The sequence below is a fragment of the Trichomycterus rosablanca genome, chromosome 1 (genome assembly GCF_030014385.1).
Source record: "Trichomycterus rosablanca isolate fTriRos1 chromosome 1, fTriRos1.hap1, whole genome shotgun sequence".
Classification (NCBI taxonomy): domain Eukaryota; kingdom Metazoa; phylum Chordata; class Actinopteri; order Siluriformes; family Trichomycteridae; genus Trichomycterus; species Trichomycterus rosablanca.
In genome coordinates this window covers 58,782,692-58,802,076 of record NC_085988.1, presented here as the reverse complement: position 1 = coordinate 58,802,076, position 19,385 = coordinate 58,782,692, and the positions used below count along the sequence as shown (strand labels likewise).

General features: G+C 37.6%; 1 protein-coding gene across 1 annotated transcript in view; it reads left to right on the top strand.

Annotated features, from left to right (window-relative positions):
* Positions 1 to 19,385, top strand: part of LOC134324859 (chemokine-like protein TAFA-2) — a 55,030-nt gene that overhangs the window by 14,937 nt on the left and 20,708 nt on the right. Inside the window, exons 2-3 of the mRNA XM_063006777.1 lie at positions 10,502 to 10,602; positions 16,259 to 16,414. Of these exons, the coding sequence (XP_062862847.1) occupies positions 10,503 to 10,602; positions 16,259 to 16,414 (256 nt within the window). The 5' untranslated portion in view covers position 10,502. The remainder of the gene's footprint in view (positions 1 to 10,501; positions 10,603 to 16,258; positions 16,415 to 19,385) is intronic.

Here is a 19,385-nt window from a genome sequence, read left to right as displayed (position 1 = left end):
AGTGCAAATTAATATCAGCTGGTTTAGTCCTAATTGATGGCCTACAAAAAGGTTTTTCATTATCAAGGTGTCACACAAGAAGCATCTCATGATGGGTAAAAGCAAAGAGCTCTCTCAAGACCTTCGCAACCTTATTGTTGCAAAACATACTGATGGTATTGGTTACAGACGTATTTCTAAACTTCGGAATGTTCCAGTGAGCACCGTTGGGGCCATTATCCAGAAGTGGAAAGAACATCATTTCACCATAAACCGGCCACGACCAGGTGCTCCTCGCAAGATTTCTGACAGGGGAGTCAAAAGAAAAATCAGAAGAGTTGTCCAAGAGCCAAGGACCACCCACGGAGAGCTTCAGAAAGACCTGGAATTAGCAGGTACAGTTGTTTCAAAGAAAACTATAAGTAATGCACTTAACTGCCATGGCCTTTATGCACGCTCACCACGCAAGACTTCATTTCTGAAGAAAAAGCATGTTGAAGCTCGTTTACAGTTTGCTACACGGCATTTGGACAAGCCTATAAAATACTGGGAGAATATACTCTGGTCAGATGAGACCAAAATTGAACTCTTTGGATGTCATAGCACAAAAACACCATACCAACAGTGAAGTTTGGAGGTGGGAACATCATGGTGTGGGGCTGTTTCTCAGCATATGGTACTGGTAGACTTCATGTAATTGAAGAAAGGATGAATGGAGAAATGTACCGAGACATTCCTGATAAGAATCTGCTGCCATCCACCAGGATGCTGAAGATGAAACGAGGGTGGACATTTCAGCAAGACAATGATCCCAAACACACAGCCAAGGAAACTCTCAAGTGGTTTCAAAGAAAGAAAATAAAGCTGCTAGAATGGCCCAGTCCATCACCTGACTTAAATCCAATTGAAAATCTATGGAAAGAACTGAAGATCAGAGTTCATAGAAGAGGCCCCCGGAACCTTCATGATCTGAAGACAGTTTGTGTGGAAGAATGGGCCAAAATCACAGCTGAACAATGCATGCGACTAGTTTCTCAATGCAGAAGGTTTCTTGAAGCTGTCCTTACCAACAAAGGCTTTTCTACTAAGTATTAAATAAATTTCAGTAAGCGTGTTCAATACTTTTTCCCTGTGTCATTTCACTTTATTACACATAACTTAATTAATGGGCTTATTTGTTTTGACTGCTTTATGTGTGGATTACTTGGGTTGTTTCCAACATCTTGTGAAAATTTCATGTCAATAGTCCCATCAGAAATATATTTACTGAGAAAAATGTTGATGCGTTCAATACTTATTTTCCCCGCTGTACATCTGGTAACATATAAATTAATTCATAATAAATTCAGTATTTCAATGTCTGTTAAATCTAATGAAAGGTGCATATTTAAAAGGAATTAATATCCTGCCTTCATTAACATTTCATTGTGAGAAAGGAGAGTGTAAGTAAAAAGATGCAGTAAAGCAGAGCAGTGACTTTTATATAACAAAAGTATAATTTAAGGGACAGTGGTAGCCTAGTGGGTCTGCCATGCAGCCACTGTTGGGTCCTTAACCCTCTCTGCTCCAGGGGTGCCGTACAATGGCTGACCCTGCACTCTGACCCCAGCTTCCAAACAAGCTGGGATATGCGAATAAATAATTTTGTTGTACTGTACATCTGTATATGTATATATGACAAATAAAGACAAATAAATTTGGTTAGTTGGACAAAAGTAGTGAAAGCTTCTGTACTGCATGTGTTCTTGCATGTTGTTGACTTTGAGAGTATTAATGAATAGGACAGCTGAGTGGTGGAAGTGCACAGTATGGATGTTATTTGTTTTTTAACTCTCCTGATATTTACTGTTTTAATAAGGAATTCAATGTTGCTTTATGAGACAAGGGGGCTGGACATGCTCCACAAGTGGTACGGTAATGAGTCTCACAGCCTTAACTTGCTTCCACTGGGCAAATTATCCATATAATGTCTTATTGTTCATATGTGGCACAGATACAACTGACTTTAGTCCTTTCTGAATTGAACACTAGAAAACAGCAGAGATGACTATGTCTATTTTACCTTTATAACTATGAAGCCTTAAATTAAATCATTGTCACAATTCCAGCCTCTGTACCCCTGTTGTTTATGTGCCACACCCAACACTCCGGGAGCACGTTTTGTGTTCAGCCTCAAGCCAACGCCCCTCATGATGATTGGTCCCATGCTGCTAATTGCTGGCAGCTGCACCTCAACTGGGAGCATGAGCTTGAGGCATTTAAGGAGGCAGTTTCCAAACAATCTTTGGAGACCATTTTGATTGGACCTTGTCCCGTCGGTCTGACTCTGACCGGTGGTTTGACTCTTTCTGTTTGCCTGTCTGCCCTTATCTTTTTGCCTTATTTGGTTTGTTTAGTTTGCCCCATCTGGTTTTTTTGTTCTGTTTGTCTTAGTCTAGGTCTTGTTTAGGTTTAGCAGTCATAATGTAGCTTAGTCTGTTTGTAAGCGTTACTTTAGCATAGCTTAGTCTGTTTGTATGTGTTAGCTTAGCATAGGGTTTAGGGTCATGTTAATATGTGTTTAGATTAGCTTTAGCATGGTTAGCATGAGCATTTAGCTTAGGTCCTTGGTCAATGTGTCTTGTCTTCAACCCTGTCTTGTTTATTGTTTAAAATATATTTCTGCGTGTGTCCGTCCCCTCTTGTCTCGGCCTAGCCCATATCATTACAATCATTTTTTAAAATACATTTTGTGCAATTTCTTGTTGGATTAATCACAAATGCAACAGCCTACATTCAAGGACATTAATTAACATACTTAAAAAAGCTCATATTTTAAAAGAAAAAAAAATTAAATCACACTCATACTTTTTCAGGCATAACAGTCAGGCACTTCATTTTAGTTGGTATACACCTGCAATTTATTCCAAAAAGCTTCACCGCATTTACCACCAGAATTGAGGGACAGTTGCTGATTAATTTAAACAAATTCCTCATTTTTCTTTTCATCTTACTTTCTGTGGCCCTGACATGCAGACTGTCTAGACACTAACATGGTTTCCTACGGAGGTGTCTGATTTCTCGGTGTGTGTTTGCACGGATGCCATGATGAATGTGTGGGTACACACATATGAATGAAGTGAGAAGAATCTCAAAATAGATGAAATATCAAATTTTGTAGAATGTTCTAATAAACTCCAATGAGACGAAAGTCAAAGCACTTAATAACTTAATAACTGCTGGCATTTCTAGCTTTAGCTGTGGTTGGTGTTTATAAATACACAATAATAAAAATACACAGCAAAATTGGGATTTATTAGGGATGTAACGATGCACCACAAGACAGTTTAAAATCGATTCACATGTGTAACGATTCAAATCAGTTTACATGGATAATGAATCGATATTCACTTTAAAAAGCAGAGGGCACTGGCGCTATTCACCTCGCCTGGTTGACGGCACTACAGGGTTGCCAGGTTCAGAATTTTCCAGCCAAATTTATTTATGTGAGGATACGTTCTTTATTTCTATTATTTATTTATTTATTTAATGTGGGATTTATTTCATTTCAGTTGCATTGTTTTGCATAGTTTGTACCTACCTCAATAATAAAAGGGCATTCATTATTTAGATTAATAAAATATAAGCACAAATACAGTATTTTTTCAAAGAGAAATAATGAAAGGAAACTTTGTCATAATTTGTCTTTTATAATTTGTCATAATTTAATTTTGTTTAAAAAATTTAGAACCCCGTATCGTAAATCGCATCGTATCGTGGGTAAAGTGTATCATTACATCCCTAGGATTTATAGACAACAAGCGGATGTTCTTTTGGGCTTTGTACCCTTTGACATAGGCCATTGTGCATTTTATGGGATTTATCCTGGTGAAATACAGAATTTATTTAAATCTATTTGTTCTATAATGACCATGTTTATTTTTCCAACTTGGTGCTGCCACAGTATGAAAAGTAAGTGCATAGTTCAACGCTGTCCTTCTGCCTTGTTGCAATTTCTAGAGTTCTTCACCGGACTCCCACCTTCAATAGGATAGTCAAACATATCTTAGTCTCCTCTCCCTGTTGTTCCCACACGCTCTACCAATAAGTTGGAAGATGATGAGATCCACTTTATCCATTTCTGTGGAAAGAGTTGTGGAAAAGGTGAATAGAAACTTGCATTAAAAACCCTTTGTAGGAGTTGGGATCCTGTCATATTTCTTGAGTTTGGTAAGCATAGAAGACCATGGGACAATAGGGAGTTGACTCACAAGTGGTCTTTACCTGGTGAGTGATGTTGGTCAGCATAATAGTTTGACCACCTTCCTGATATTGTGTTGGTCCCCAAAACAGCCCTGACCCATCGAGGCATGGAGCAATTTGAGCTACAGTAGCTCATCTGTTGATCGGACCACACAAGCCGGCTTTCGTTCCCCACGTGCATCAATGAGCCGTGGCCACCCATGACCCTGTCACCGGTTTACCACTTTTCCTTCCTTGGGCCACTTTTGATAGATACTGACCACTGCAGACCAGGAACTCCCAACAAGAGCTGCAGTTCTGGAGATGCTCTGACCCAGTCATCTAGCCATCACAATTTGGTTCTTGTCAAATCCTTACGCTTGCTCATTTTTCCTGCTCCTAACACATCAACTTTGAGGAAGATTATGTCAGTGGTCATAATGTTATGCCTGGTCGATATATGTACTATTGCAAGGTTGCAATTGCGATGTGCGGTCGCTGACTGGATATTTTCCTGACCTCAGGATGACTGAACTTATCAAAACGATGCTTAGAAAACCTGGAATAAACATGAACTATACATATGCACACATTTAAGTTTTTTTGTTGTTTTAACACAGGTACCTTATTGCTGGAAAGGATAACGTTTGATTACAGAGTATGCCTAGACCTTTTATGTCTTAAGGCAACACAGTAATCTCAAAGGCCCTTAGGAGTAAAGAGGATGTACAGTACATTTAAAAATCTTTAGGCATTCACATAAAACTATTAACAGATGAATCCTTCACCTTGACTCTTTCCTTGATATCACTGCTTCTTCTTTCAAAACACAGTGCTCTTTCTTAACATTAAGAGATGAGCCTTTGAAAAATGCTTTTGTAAGCTTTTCTAAAGTTAAACCAAGATACAGAAAGGCTTATGCAATTTTAAATATGCTACATTATTCATTTTACAGTGAGTGTTTGGTAATAATAACATGTATGCAAAGATGGTTTTTAAAGTTTACTTTTAGCTTCTACTAAATAAATGCTATCAATTCAATTCCAACTTCTGGCAACCTGTTTTCTTGAGTCACCCTAATAACGTTGGTGTTATTAACTACACTGAACTAAATTTACAAAGGAGCTCCTATGGCTCCAGTTCATAAACAAGTACAGTAAATGATTTGGCAATGAATTTAGCTTTTTTAGTAGTTTCAGTACAGTTTTCCTTTAAGTATAAAGTATAAAATAAAGTAAAATGTGAACATTGTACAACCCCAAATCAGAAAAAGTAAAATAAAATAAAAATGCAGTGTTCCTTACATTTACTTTGACTTTTATTTGATTGCACACAGGATGAACCTGAGATATTTCATGTTTTGTCTGCTCAACTTCATTTCATTCGTTAATATACCTCTATTCCTGCATTTCAGGCCTGCAACACATTCCAACACATTCCAAAAAATGTTGGGACAGGGGCAATTTAGGGCTAGTAATGAGGTGAAAAAACTAAATGATGTGATTCCAAACAGGTGATGTCAACAGGTGATTTTAATCATGGTTTGGTACAAAAGCAGTATCCAGGAAAGGCTGAGTCTTTGATGAGAAACGATGGACAGATGATGTACAGTTTGTCAACTGATGTGTGAAGAAAATATTGAAAGAAAGATTGGAGGGGGTTTGCATATTCTTCCATCTACAGTGCATAATATAGTCAAACAATTCCAGGAGTTACATTCACAAATGCCACTTAAATTGTATTATTAAATGTGTTTGGTGATTATAAGTGTTTATTAGTGTTGAACCTGCCTATGAGGTTGATTCATTTTTTAATTTCTAAAAAACAAGAATACAAAAACATCACAGACACACAACTCCAAAGTTGTTTAAGGGAAACCATAGAAAGATAGTGAATATCTACCAGTTGGTCATAGTCGCACCCAAAATAATTACACAGAAATACACACTGGACATTGGTAAACCAATCAGGGTTGAGAAGCGTCTAAGAATTAGACCAAAAACTGGGCGCAGTGTGGAAGATCACCCTTGATAGGTAACCCATATCATCAAATACTCTTATTTTAACTCACTTCTGTATAATGTTATTAGTTAAAATTTTTTAACAAACTGGCAAGCTCTAAATATACACTGATCATCCATAACATTAAAACCACCTCCTTGTTTCTACACTCACTGTCCATTTTATCAGCTCCACTTACTATATAAAAGCTCTTTGTAGTTCTACATTTACTGACTGTAGTCCATCAGTTTCTCTGCATGCTTTGTTAGCCCCCTTTTATGCTGTTCTTCAATGGTCAGGACTCTCCAAGGACCACCACAGAGCAGGTATTATTTAGGTGGTGGATCATTCTCAGCACTGCAGTATCACTGACATGGTGGTGGTGTGTTAGTGTGTTGTGCTGGTATGAGTAAATAAGACACAGCAGCACTGATGGAGTTTTTAAACACCTCACTGTCACTGCTGGACTGAGAATAGTCCACCAACCGAAAATATCTAGCCAACAGCGCCCCGTGGGCAGCGTCCTGTGACCACTGATAAAGGTCTCGAAGATGACCAACTTAAACAGCAGCAATAGATGAGCGATCGTCTCTGACTTTACATCTACAAAGTGGACCAACTAGGTAGGAGTGTCTAATAGAGTGGACAGTGAGTGGACATGGTATTTAAAAACTCCAGCAGCGCTGCTGTGTCTGATCCACTCATACCAGCACAACACACACTAACACACCACCATGTCAGTGTCACTGCAGTGCTGAGAATGATCCACCACCTAAATAATACCTGCTCTGTCGTGGTCCTGTGTGGGTCTTGACCATTGAGGAACAGAGTAAAAGGAGGTCAAATACGTATGTAGAGAAATAGATGGACTTCAGTCCACTAATTGTAGAACTACAAGATGCTTCTTGATGGTAAGTGGAGCTGATAAAATGGACAGTGAGTTTAGAAACAAGGAGGTGGTTTTAATGTTACAGCTGATCAGTGTATGATAAACAGAAATTAAATTGAACAAGAGGAAAAAATAGATGTCATCATTTTATAATCACGCTTGAAAAACTGTGCAAAAATCCTGTTCAATTTCTTCTAAAGTATTCCAGTGTAAATTTAGACTGAGCCATTAAAGTGTTATGAATATGAGTTTACTGAATTTATAGCCTGTAAATTATAGCGCTCTGACTGACTGGATGAATCTGGCCACTGAGATTAAAGGTAGTCAAGCTGAGACATCGGATGCATTTCCGAACCGTATTCATAATTGATGTGGCCAATGGCAATAAGAGCAATTAAAGCTGGATTAAAAATAGGCTGCTTGTATTACGAGCCCACATTGAAGAGGATCGCAAAATAAAAGCATGAAGAAAGAGAGGCATTTAGATTGATTGGTATGAATGAGCTGAACAGCTAATGGGTGCCAGGCGGAATTTTAGGGACATTGATTGAAATACCACACCAGCATTAGGTGCAACAGGAGTGGGAGAAAGAGAGAAAAGAGAAACCTTTAATCAAAAGACCGCTACGAAAGCCTTAAAGGCTGCCAAGCTTGAAATCTTTAAACAAGACAGGTCATCTTTATTACTGGGTGTTATTATAGATGTTTTCTTGCTGACGTGACAGGACAGTGTGGTATGATATCACCGGCAGGCTCCTCAGTCTTAACCTTTATGATCTATTTGGGTCACAATGGCCTATTTTACATTTTATAAAAAGTAGAACAAGAATGCTTAACACTCATTATAAAACTTAAACCCAGTATTTAACTTTATTACCTTAAACCAAGTGTTTAACTTAAAGGGGCCTTTAAGCCTATCCCAGCTTTTCAATAGACGCAAGGCACACAGTAACACCCTGGACGGGGCGCGAGACACACACATACACACACCCATTCACCTATAGGGCAATTCAGTGTCTCCAATTAACCTGACTGAATGTTTTGGACTGTGGGAGGAAACCGGAGCACCCGGAGGAAACCCATGCAGACACGGGGAGAACATGCAAACTCTGCACAGAAAGGACCTGGACCCGGACCACCCCGCCTGGGGATAGAATCCAGGACCTTTTTGCTGTGAGGCGACAGTGCTACCCACTGAGCCACTGTGCCACCCCCAATGATGCTACACTGCCTGACCAAAAAAAAGGTCACACACTCTAATATTTGGTTGGACGCATTCGCTGTGGCATCGTTTCCACAAGCTTCTGCAATGTCACAACATTTATTTCTGTCCAGAGTTGCATTAATTTTTCCCCAAGATCTTGTATTGATGATGGGAGATTTGGACCACTGCGCAAAGTCTTCTCCAGCACATCCCAAAGATTCTCAATGGGGTTCAGGTCTGGACTCTGTAGTGGCCAATCCATGTGTGAAAATGATGTCTCATGTCTCACCCCAGATCATAGCACTGCCCCCACAGGCTTGTACGGTAGGAACTAGGCATGATGGGTGCATCACTTCAGCCGCCTCTCTTCTTACCCTGATGCGCCCATCACTCTGGAACAGGGTAAATCTGGACTCATCAGACCACATGACCTTCTTCCATTGGTCCAGAGTCCAATCTTTATGTTCCCTAGCAAATTGAAGCCGTTTTTGCCGGTTAGCCTCACTGACAAGTGGTTTTCTTAAGGCTACACAGCTGTTTAGTCCCAATCCCTTGAGTTCCCTTTACATTGTGCATGTGGAAATGCTCTTACTTTCACTATTAAACATACCCCTGAGTTCTACTGGAGTTTTTCTACCATTTGATTTCACCAAACGTTTAAGTGATCGCCGATCACGATCATTCAAGATTTTTTTCCGACCACATTCCTTCCTGGAAGATGATGTTTCCCCACTGTCCTTCCACTTTTTAATAATGCGTTGGACAGTTCTTAACCTGATTTTAGTAGTTTCAGCAATCTGCTTAGATGTTTTCTCTGCTTGATGCATGCCAATAATTTGACCCTTCTGAAACAGATTAACATCTTTTCCACGACCACAGGATGTGTCTTTCGACATGGTTGTTTAACAAATGAGAAGCTACTCACTGCATCAGTTAGGGTTAAATAACTTGTTGACAGCTGAAACATAATCACCCATGCAGTAATTATCCAATGGGAGGCTCTCACCTATTTGCTTAGTTAAATCCAGGTGGTGACCTTTTTTTTGGCCAGGCAGTGTATAATAAAAACAATAATAATAATAATAATAATGAAATAATATGGAAGGAGGAAAGAGGAGAAATTTATTAAAAATGTTTGCATTGCAGAAGTCAGTGGCTGTAATTGAATATAATATTTATAGATCAACCAAATCCAATGTGGTTCACCAGTAGGGCCATAATGGAAGGTTAAACTCCCCAAAAGAAACCTTTTGACCTAAATTGTTAGTGGCATGTTTCTTCACATCGCACTGTAAAATAGATTGCTGGTGGCATTGTGTGATGCTTTTCAACAGTAGAGACTGAACGCTTTGACAATAGAAATGTGTGAATTTGTCATGTCAATAAAGCAAATTGAATTGAATTGACTGGCAAACAGAAGATTCATAAAAAACTTTTGGTGCAGAGTACAGCCTTCAAAAACTCGCTTTCCTCTGCCAGCTACACTGAGATAAAGTACACTGCCTAAATGAAAAAAGCTAATCAGTGGGTAGAATTCAAAAGTTTTGTATAACACTGTTCACAGACTTAGTTGACAGACCTTAGGAAAGGAATGGTGCAAAAGCACCATTTTGAACTCATACTCATGATTTTATAAATACTAAATAAATACTATTTTTATAAATACTTTTGTGAATAGATTTCAGTTTTTGATTAATAATTTATTTTCAAAAAGTTTGATTTCTAATTTATTTTTAAATAACATGTCAACGTGAATTTTTCACTTCATTATTATGGGTAAATAAGTGTAGATTGTTTGGTACAAATGGCAATTAAATCTATTTACTAACATAACACACGTATGCAAACTGGTGTCATTAAAATTTGTGGTTGATACCATTATTGTCTTTAATGATAATGTGCATAAGTCTGACAATTTGGAATCATCTGGACATGATGTTTATACTTCATTAATTATAGTGACTCTCTCAGTCATGTTGGGTCTGTGGCAAGTGGAAATGCACCTTGGACAGTAGTTCCTTGCAGTCCATCACACCTTTGCCTCTTATATATTATATCACGCATATTCTCAATCTGATTGTCAGTTCAGAGTAGCAAATACACCTACAGGCATGTTTTTGACTGGTTAATATTAAATGCTTAACCTTTTCTGGAATGCATGTTGTATTAATTTCTGCTATTAATCTGTCTTTCCTTTCTCTTTTCAGGATGATTAAAAAACATAGACAGAATGCTTTTACTCAACTTCTGCTGCTCATTTGCATTTTCACACTCTTGTTTTCACCAACCTACAGTGCAGGTCATAAAGGTGAGTGTGTATATCAGTTTTATACTAAGCTTGTAATCACATATCATTAGATTTACAATTACAATGCATTTAGAACATTGTTTATGAACTGGCAAATCACTAACAGTTTCTACATGAAGGAGCTACAAATGCAGACATTTAGAGAGTGGGGGGCTCAAAGGACTACGCCTGAGTTTTCGGTATGTTTTTAAAGCAGTGTCTACAGGTGTGGAGAGTAAGGTTGATTATGTACAGAAAATGCTCTAAAGTTCATTTTAAAGAGAACATGTTTCCCCTATCTCTTAAAAATGTCCCAGTAAGTGAATAGGTTACTTAAACTTACCCCTACCCCTCACTGAGTTAGTGACTGTATAATAACCTGTGATGGATTGATGGTCTGTTCATGGTGTATCCTGCCTTGCACTGAGAGTTTCTGGGATAACCTCTTAAAATCACTGCGACCCTGATCAGAATGAAGCAATATAAAGAAAATTTATTCGTATTTTTAACCTTACACTAATTTATTTAAATTATTAAGGTGATATTACGATTTACTATTAAAGCATATTGGTGTATGCAGTAGTGGTATTAATAAGCGGATTTTAATGCTACTCCTATACCCTACTGTCATGCTTTTTCCTTGCACTGATATTATTTACTGACCATTCATAAAGATAAACACTTGAAATAAAGAATAAAAAATGATTGATTTATCTTCAGTATCTTTATAATTATTAGGGTTGTGGTAGCAGCCTATTCTGATATCCTTGGGTTCTAGTTGGGAATACATTCTGGACAGGATGCCTTTCCATCAAACATCCATTTGCTTACTTGTTTACATTTTCAACCAATATAAAGAAGCTAATTTAGAGTAGACAATCCACCTTCTTCTAGGTGGTTTTTGAAATGTGGTAGAAAACCAGCATACACAGAGAAAACCCATATGGACATGGGTCAACACGTCGGGGCCACACAGTAACCAGAGAAACTGGAAGTATGCAGCATCCATACTACATGCTGCACAACCGTACTGCCATTTAATTAAATAGAACGAGAAATCAGAGATTTTAAAATTGTTTAATTATATGTTTAATTACCTTAAATGAAGGTTTATTACAAAGTCCTGAATACATATCAGCATTATTTAGCATGAATTAAACTACATAAAGCACTACATAGCCCATATGTTTATTATTAGTCAGAAAAACACTATTTAATTAGATAAGCATATCTGGCTTAAAACATCTTGAATAAAACAGTAAGGTAGTTGTATAAATTCTTTTAATTAGTTACCACATTAGCAAAAATAAAAAAATCCTTTATGCACAGAAGGAGGGCAACTGTCACACACAATTAAAAAAGCACAGTCACTTTTTAAATAATTCAGACATTAATGCTGGGTGAGCCGAGAACTGGCTAAAAATACAGAACACTGCACTTTTTAATTTTATTAGGACAGCTGCACTTTTCTTTGTCTGGATTCAACATTACTTTTGTAGTTTTTTCCTTTTTCTATATCAAAACCTTATAAAAATGCATTTTAGTCATAATTTTCTCTTCTCAGCATCCTGTTTGTGTGCTCCATAAATAGCTAATAATTCATTTTCATGTCACTTTGTTACTTTTCAGATTATTGTATACACATCCTTTATAATTAGTTGCTATTTTTAAAAATAGTATGTGCGGGTTATCTGGTTTTTACTGGATGATCTGGGGCAAGTTAGTGAACTGAAAGATAGAAAAAAGTATTCAACTACTTTTTGTTATTTTTTATAATTTTATCCTTTGCTTATTATTTATTGCTTATTAATATACATAACATCTAAAATCTTTTGATCTTGTAACTATAAAAATAAAACAAAAATATGTTGTTTTTTGGCATTGTTTAAGTAAATACTTTATTTGTTAAAATAAAGAAAAAATGGGGGAAAGTATTAAGACAAAAAATTAATGACATCGGCAGCTCTGAGATGTGTACACTAAGTAATAATAGGGAAATTGGACCCACTGCAACCCTATCAGAATAAAGCAGTGTTAAAACATGAAAATGAAATGAAAAAATACATATTCTTATTTGTATAGCTGTTGTTTCTGCTGTTTTTTGATCATCCTGCAAATAGTTTTGTTGGTTGCTATTGTTGGTCTCTTATAAAAAGTCAAAAGACAAAAACTCAAAAAAATATAAACTATGCAGTGAAAGTTGTTGTAGTTTGCTTTTTGCGAAAACTACACTGCAGACTATAAACTATGAATGTTCCTACACAGTTGTTTGTTTTCAATTAAATACAAAGATAGTGGACAAGATAATGAAAACACCATATAAATATTAGCTTGACTTTCAAGTGACTTACAAACACAGGGGAATAGTAAGTTAAATTATGTTAACATGAGAGATATTAAAGCAACACAAGGCAACTAACAGAGTTCCAATAAGTAGTGGGTGCCTGGAAAACTGGAAAAGTATTTCTTCAAGACTTACAGCCAAAACTTTTTGGACATTCACTTCCAAAACCATAAGCATACAAATGTAGCTGTCCTCTGCTTTGGGCTATAACAGCTCCTACTCCTCCTCCCTGAAGACTTCCGACATGTTTTTGTTGTTTCTATGGAAATTTGTGTCCATTAAGTCAAAAGAAAAATTGTAAGGCCTGACTTAAATTTACTATACACTTAAAATGTGTTAAAGAAGTCGAGGTCCTCCACACCAAATTTGTAAAACCTGTCTTTATAAACCTTGCTTTATTGCCAGAAAGTTGAAAGCAAATATTTGATTTACAGGCAAGGATAAAACCAAATTCCTCAGGACCCATGTTGCTGAGTGGCTAATACAAATACATTATCAAAATACAATATACTTTGTCATCAACCACTTTATCCTGGTCAGGGTCATAGCTGGTCAGGTTTTACTGGGAAACACTGGGTGCAAATCAAGGAATACCCGGGACACGGCACCAATCCATCACAAGGCTTCAGTTATTCCCCCAAATACATAGCCAATCATGTCTGTGTAGACACCCTGATGATAGCTGATAGCACTGCTGTGTTTCAAACCCAGTTGTGGGATAATGTAATAGACCACTGCATTACCAGAGCACATACAATTACTTATACTAGAATAAGTAAATATTAGATTGTTTTTAGTGCCTGTGTGGCCGCAACTGGCTCAGGCACATGACACAACCGCCGACTGAGGGGCAGTTCAGTTAATCTAATTGTTTTTTTTATTTATTCCATTTTGTCCGACAATGTCACCTAAGGAATTTCACCCTAGGAAATGTAATGCAGGTAAAACCCACAAACACACAGGTACGTTAAGAAATGTAAAAGATGTGAGATTGAGTTCAATGTATTCTTTTACTGAATATTTTAAAAGACAATACACATCAATAGTACGATAACCTAAAATTCATATATCTGACATCACAAGCAGGGCCTCATCATTCAGGTACTATGAACAAGAAAAAGGAAACAGGCGGGTATACTGGCTGTGCAAATTCTAACACTGGGCAAATGCTCTATTATTATCCCAGAGAAAACCAACTCCAAACTCTCCAACACTTGGTTCTATGTACCTGAAACAGCACACTAAGAAATCACACACATACCAGTTACAAAACCACCAAAAATAGTGACAATACTACAAGCTAGGTGCAAGACAAAGGTGCAAGAGCGAGGGCGCTACAGCCAATATACACTGCCTGGCCAAAAACAAGGTCACACACACTAATATTTGGTTGGACCGCCTTTAGCTTTGATTACGGCACTCATTCGCTGTGGCATCATTTCCACAAGCTTCTGCAATGTCACAACATTTATTTCTGTCCAGAGTTGCATAAATTTTTCCCCAAGATCTTGTATTGATGATGGGAGATTTGGACCACTGCGCAAAGTCTTCTCCAGCACATTGGATTCTGTGGTGGCCAATCCATGTGTGAAAATGATGTCTCATGCTCCCTGAACCACTCTTTCACAATTTGAGCCCGATGAATCCTGGCATTGTCATCTTGGAATATGCCCGTGCCATCAGGGAAGAAAAAATCCATTGATGGAATAACCTGGTCGTTCAGTATATTCAGGTAGTCAGCTGACCTCATTCGTTGGGCACATAACGATGCTGAACCTAGACCTGACCGACTGCAGCAACCCCAGATCATAGCACTGCCCCCACAGGCTTGTACGGTAGGCACTAGGCATGATGGGTGCATCACTTCAGCCGCCTCTCTTCTTACCCTGATGCGCCCATCACTCTGGAACAGGGTAAATCTTGACTCATCAGACCACATGACCTTCTTCCATTGGTCCAGAGTCCAATCTTTATGCTCCCTAGCAAATTGAAGCCGTTTTTGCCGGTTAGCCTCACTGACAAGTGGTTTTCTTAAGGCTACACAGCTGTTTAGTCCCAATCCCTTGAGTTCCCTTCACATTGTGTGTGTGGAAATGCTCTTACTTTCACTATTAAACATTTCCCTGAGTTCTACTGCAGTTTTTCTACCATTTGATTTCACCAAACGTTGATCGCCGATCACGATCATTCAAGATTTTTTTCCGACCACATTCCTTCATCAAAGATGATGTTTCCCCACTGTCCTTCCACTTTTTAATAATGCGTTGGACAGTTCCTAACCCGATTTTAGTAGTTTCAGCAATCTCCTTAGATGTTTTCTCTGCTTGATGCATGCCAATAATTTGACCCTTCTGAAACAGATTAACATATTTTCCACAACCACAGGATGTGTCTTTAAAAATGGTTGTTTACCAAATAAGAAGCTACTCACTGCATCAGTTAGGGTTAAATAACTTGTTGCCAGCTGAAACATAATCACCCATGCAGTAATTATCCAATGGGAGGCTCTTACCTATTTGCTTAGTTAAATCCAGGTGGTGACCTTTTTTTTGGCCAGGCAGTGGTACCTTTCACCATAATTATAATAAGAGAAAAAAAAATAAAAATAAAAGAATACATTCAAAACACAGCCATTAAGTAAAGAATCGGGTATGCAAAACCAATAAACCACATAAAGATTGATTTTAATTACAATAAACAACAGATAAACCTAAGCGAAATGCCCAGTATAGGTAAAACAGCAGTGCTTGAGTAGAACGCTCCATCCTTTACACCTGAATGCCACCTAGACCAGCCAGATGCTGCGCCGATGCAGAGCCTTTAAACTGCAGTTACTAGTCACAGCAAGGATGACCATGCTCCACACCAAAACCAGCGCTGATTCCTGAACCCACCCGTTATTCGGCACGCCAACATACACGCCGCCAGTACTGCCTACACCAACACCCAATAGCAGCTCCGACCCCAGCATACTAAGTATATGCTGCCGCTAATAACTAACAGCGTGAAAACTGAGAAGGGAGGAAGCGACACCCGTATCCAGTAAACACCTTCAGGCAAAATGTCCCCCAGTAGCAAAGCCCTGAAGAACAAGCCCCGTTATGGTGGTAGCACGAGCTCAAACGTCAAGCCTGCTGCCATACCTATATACTCACCGGTACTAATAACAAACACCTGGAGTACCAGGAAAAGAGGGACGGGGGCTCCTCTGCACTACGGTGGCTGCCACAGCCCATAATTAATTATTGGCCAGAGTAACAGCTCTATCTGTTACACCTGCAACTTATTAGTGCCTGCAAAATTTTTAATTTATGTCTGGTGTGTTTTGTTCAGCAGTTCATCAAGTTCGAGCAGGAACTTGTGAAGTCGTAGCGTTACATCGATGCTGCAATAAGAACAAGATTGAGGAGCGTTCTCAGACTGTCAAATGTTCCTGCTTTCCGGGACAAGTAGCTGGAACCACACGAGCTGCACCCTCCTGTGTAGATGGTACAGTTTTTTTCATTCAATTAACTCCTATTGCTTGTATTTTTTAATCTCTATTATATGTATACAGTATACCTTTAAAGGTTCATCAGACATATAGTCTTGTCTAAAGAAACGTACAGGAATGCAGTTGTAACATACAGTTGTAAAATAAATTGTGCACCCTTCAAGCATAAAAAGTACAAATGTAATGTGATTGGATAAGATAATGTGTTTGTAATGACTTGTCATAAATTCAGACAACACTTTATCGTAACAAAAAGCTAGAAGTGTTAACAGGACACAGGTGCATAGATGTTAAAATCATGGTGTTTATTAAAAAAACAGGCAATAACAAGAAAAAATGACTACACTTAATATAGAGGACAAGGTCATACTATGAACTATTATGCAAAGAAAAACTCATGATTCTGAAGAAATGGCTCCAAGTGACAGAAATTCCTGATTAGTAAGAAACTATAAAACACTTTATTAATTATGCTTAAATTCTGTGGCTTAGTCTAATGTGTGCAGTCTAATTAGTCTAGTTTGGACACAGAAAAATCACTAATGAGGAGTTAGAGAGGTATGCCAAGGTTAATTGCAGAATTATTCATTTCACCAAAATAATCATGTACAAATATGTTGAATTATTTAATAGATGGCAAAAGATTGTCCTTATGTCCTTATGTCTTTTTTACTACAAATATCTGAATGAGTTAATTATAATCATGCAGTATCCCAGCAACAGCAAAAAATACAAATACCCCATAGATACTAATTTACTGGGTGGTCAAGAAACTGAATTCTACAAAGTGTGTTAAGTAATCCTATGATTTTTTTAGAATGTGTGAAAGTTGATTGTGTAATGTTTACCCTCACTTGTTTCTGATTTTCTTGCTTGCCAGAGTCTGAACTGTTTTGTATAACAGTTTCCAGTTATTAATAGAAGCGTAAAGAATATCGTATTGGTGTTGTCCAAAGTGAAGAAAAAATTTGGTGCTGTACTAAAAAATGGTTGCATTTCCATATTTTGTCCACATGACCCAATAATGTACTGCATTATATTACCACAATGATTATTAAATAATCATTGTGTTCTTTTAAGTTCTTTTAATATACCTTCACTCTTGCATTTCAGGCCTGCAATTCAGTCCAAAAAAAGTTGGTTAAAAAGTAAGATTGAGTAATGAGATGAAAAAACTAAATAATGATGTTATTCCAAACAGATGAACATTACTGACTTATCAATGTAAAAATTATTTAATTCTAATATTGTATAATATTGTATATAACAGTCGAATTGTAATAAGTACAAGTACTGAGACACTATAATGAAAACTAAAACAATTTTATATTTATTCAATTATAATTATTTTACAAGCCCAAATCAGAAAAAGTTGGGACAGTATGGAAAATGCAAATGAAATAAAAACACAGTTTCTTACATTTACTTTGACTTTTATTTGATTGCAGACAGTTTGAACCCAATATATTTCATGTTTTATCTGCTCAACTCCATTTTATTTGTTAATATACCTCCATTCCTGCATTTCAGGCCTGCAACACATTCCAAAACAAGTTGGGACAGGGGGCAATTTAGGGCTAATAATGAGGTGAAAAAACTAAATAATGTTGTGATGTCAAACAGGTGATGTCAACAGGTGATTGTAATCATGGTTTGGTACAAAAACTTTGTCAACAAATATGTGAGAAAATGATTGAAATGTTTAAAAACAATGTACTTCGAAGAAAGATTGGAAGGGATTTGCATATTTCTTCCTCTACAGTGCATAATATCATTAAACGATTCAAGGAATCGGGAGGAATTTCCGTGCGTAAAAGCCAAGGGTGCAAACTTAAGCTGAACATCCGTGATCTTTGATCCCTCAGACGGCACTGCATCAAGAACCGCCACTCAACAATAGCTGATATAACCACATGGGTGAGAGATTACTTTGGCAAACCTTTGTCACACACTACAATACGGAGTTACATACACAAATACCACTTAAAACTTTACCGTGCAAAAAAGAAGAAGCCTTATGTTAACCATGTCCAGAAGCCGCTGATTTCTCTGAGTTTGGAGGCATCTAGGATGGACCATCACACAGTGGAAATGTGTATTGTGGTCAGATGAATCAGCAGTCCAGGTCTTTTTTGGAAAAAATGGACGCCGTGTACTCCGGACCAAAGACGAAAAGGATCATAGAGACTGTTATCAGCAAGTCCAAAAGCCAGGGTCTGTCATGGTATGGGGCTGTGTCAGTGCCCTTGGCAAAGGTCATTTACACTTCTGTGATGGCAGCATTAATGCAGAAAAGTACATTGAGATCTTAGAGCAACATATGCTGCCTTTTGAAACAAAAAATGCGACAACGACGACCCCGTACTGTTGCACATCTTAAGACGTGTTTGCAGGAAGAATGAGACAAATTAAAAGCTGAAACACTAAATCACTTGGTATCCTCACTGCCAAAACATCTTTTAAGTGTGGTGAAAAGGAATGGCAACATTACAAAGTGGTAAATGCTTTACTGTCCCAACTTTTTTTGGAATGTGTTGCAGGCCTGAAATGCAGGAATGGAGGTTTATTAATAAATGAAATGAAGTTGAGCAGATAAAACATGAAATATCTCAGGTTCATCCTGTCTGCAATCAAATAAAAGTCAAAGTAAATGTAAGAAACTCTTTGTTTTTTATTATTTGCATTGTTCCATGCTGTCCCAACTTTTTCTGATTTAGGGTTGTACATATTAAAGCTTCCAATGATTCTTGAAGTAATGTTCAAGAATGTTTTGCACAAACCTGGTGTAATAGACATTTTTCTCATCAGTAATTTTGACATTGAATAGTAGGACAAATACAGGTGTTAAATAAAATTAATTAAGGATTCCTATTAGGTAGGGTTTAAGAGAGCCAGGTTCCTGATATTGCTCAAACTACTTAATAAGGAAAGAGAACTCCTTGAAAAGGGAACAGAACTCCTTAAGAA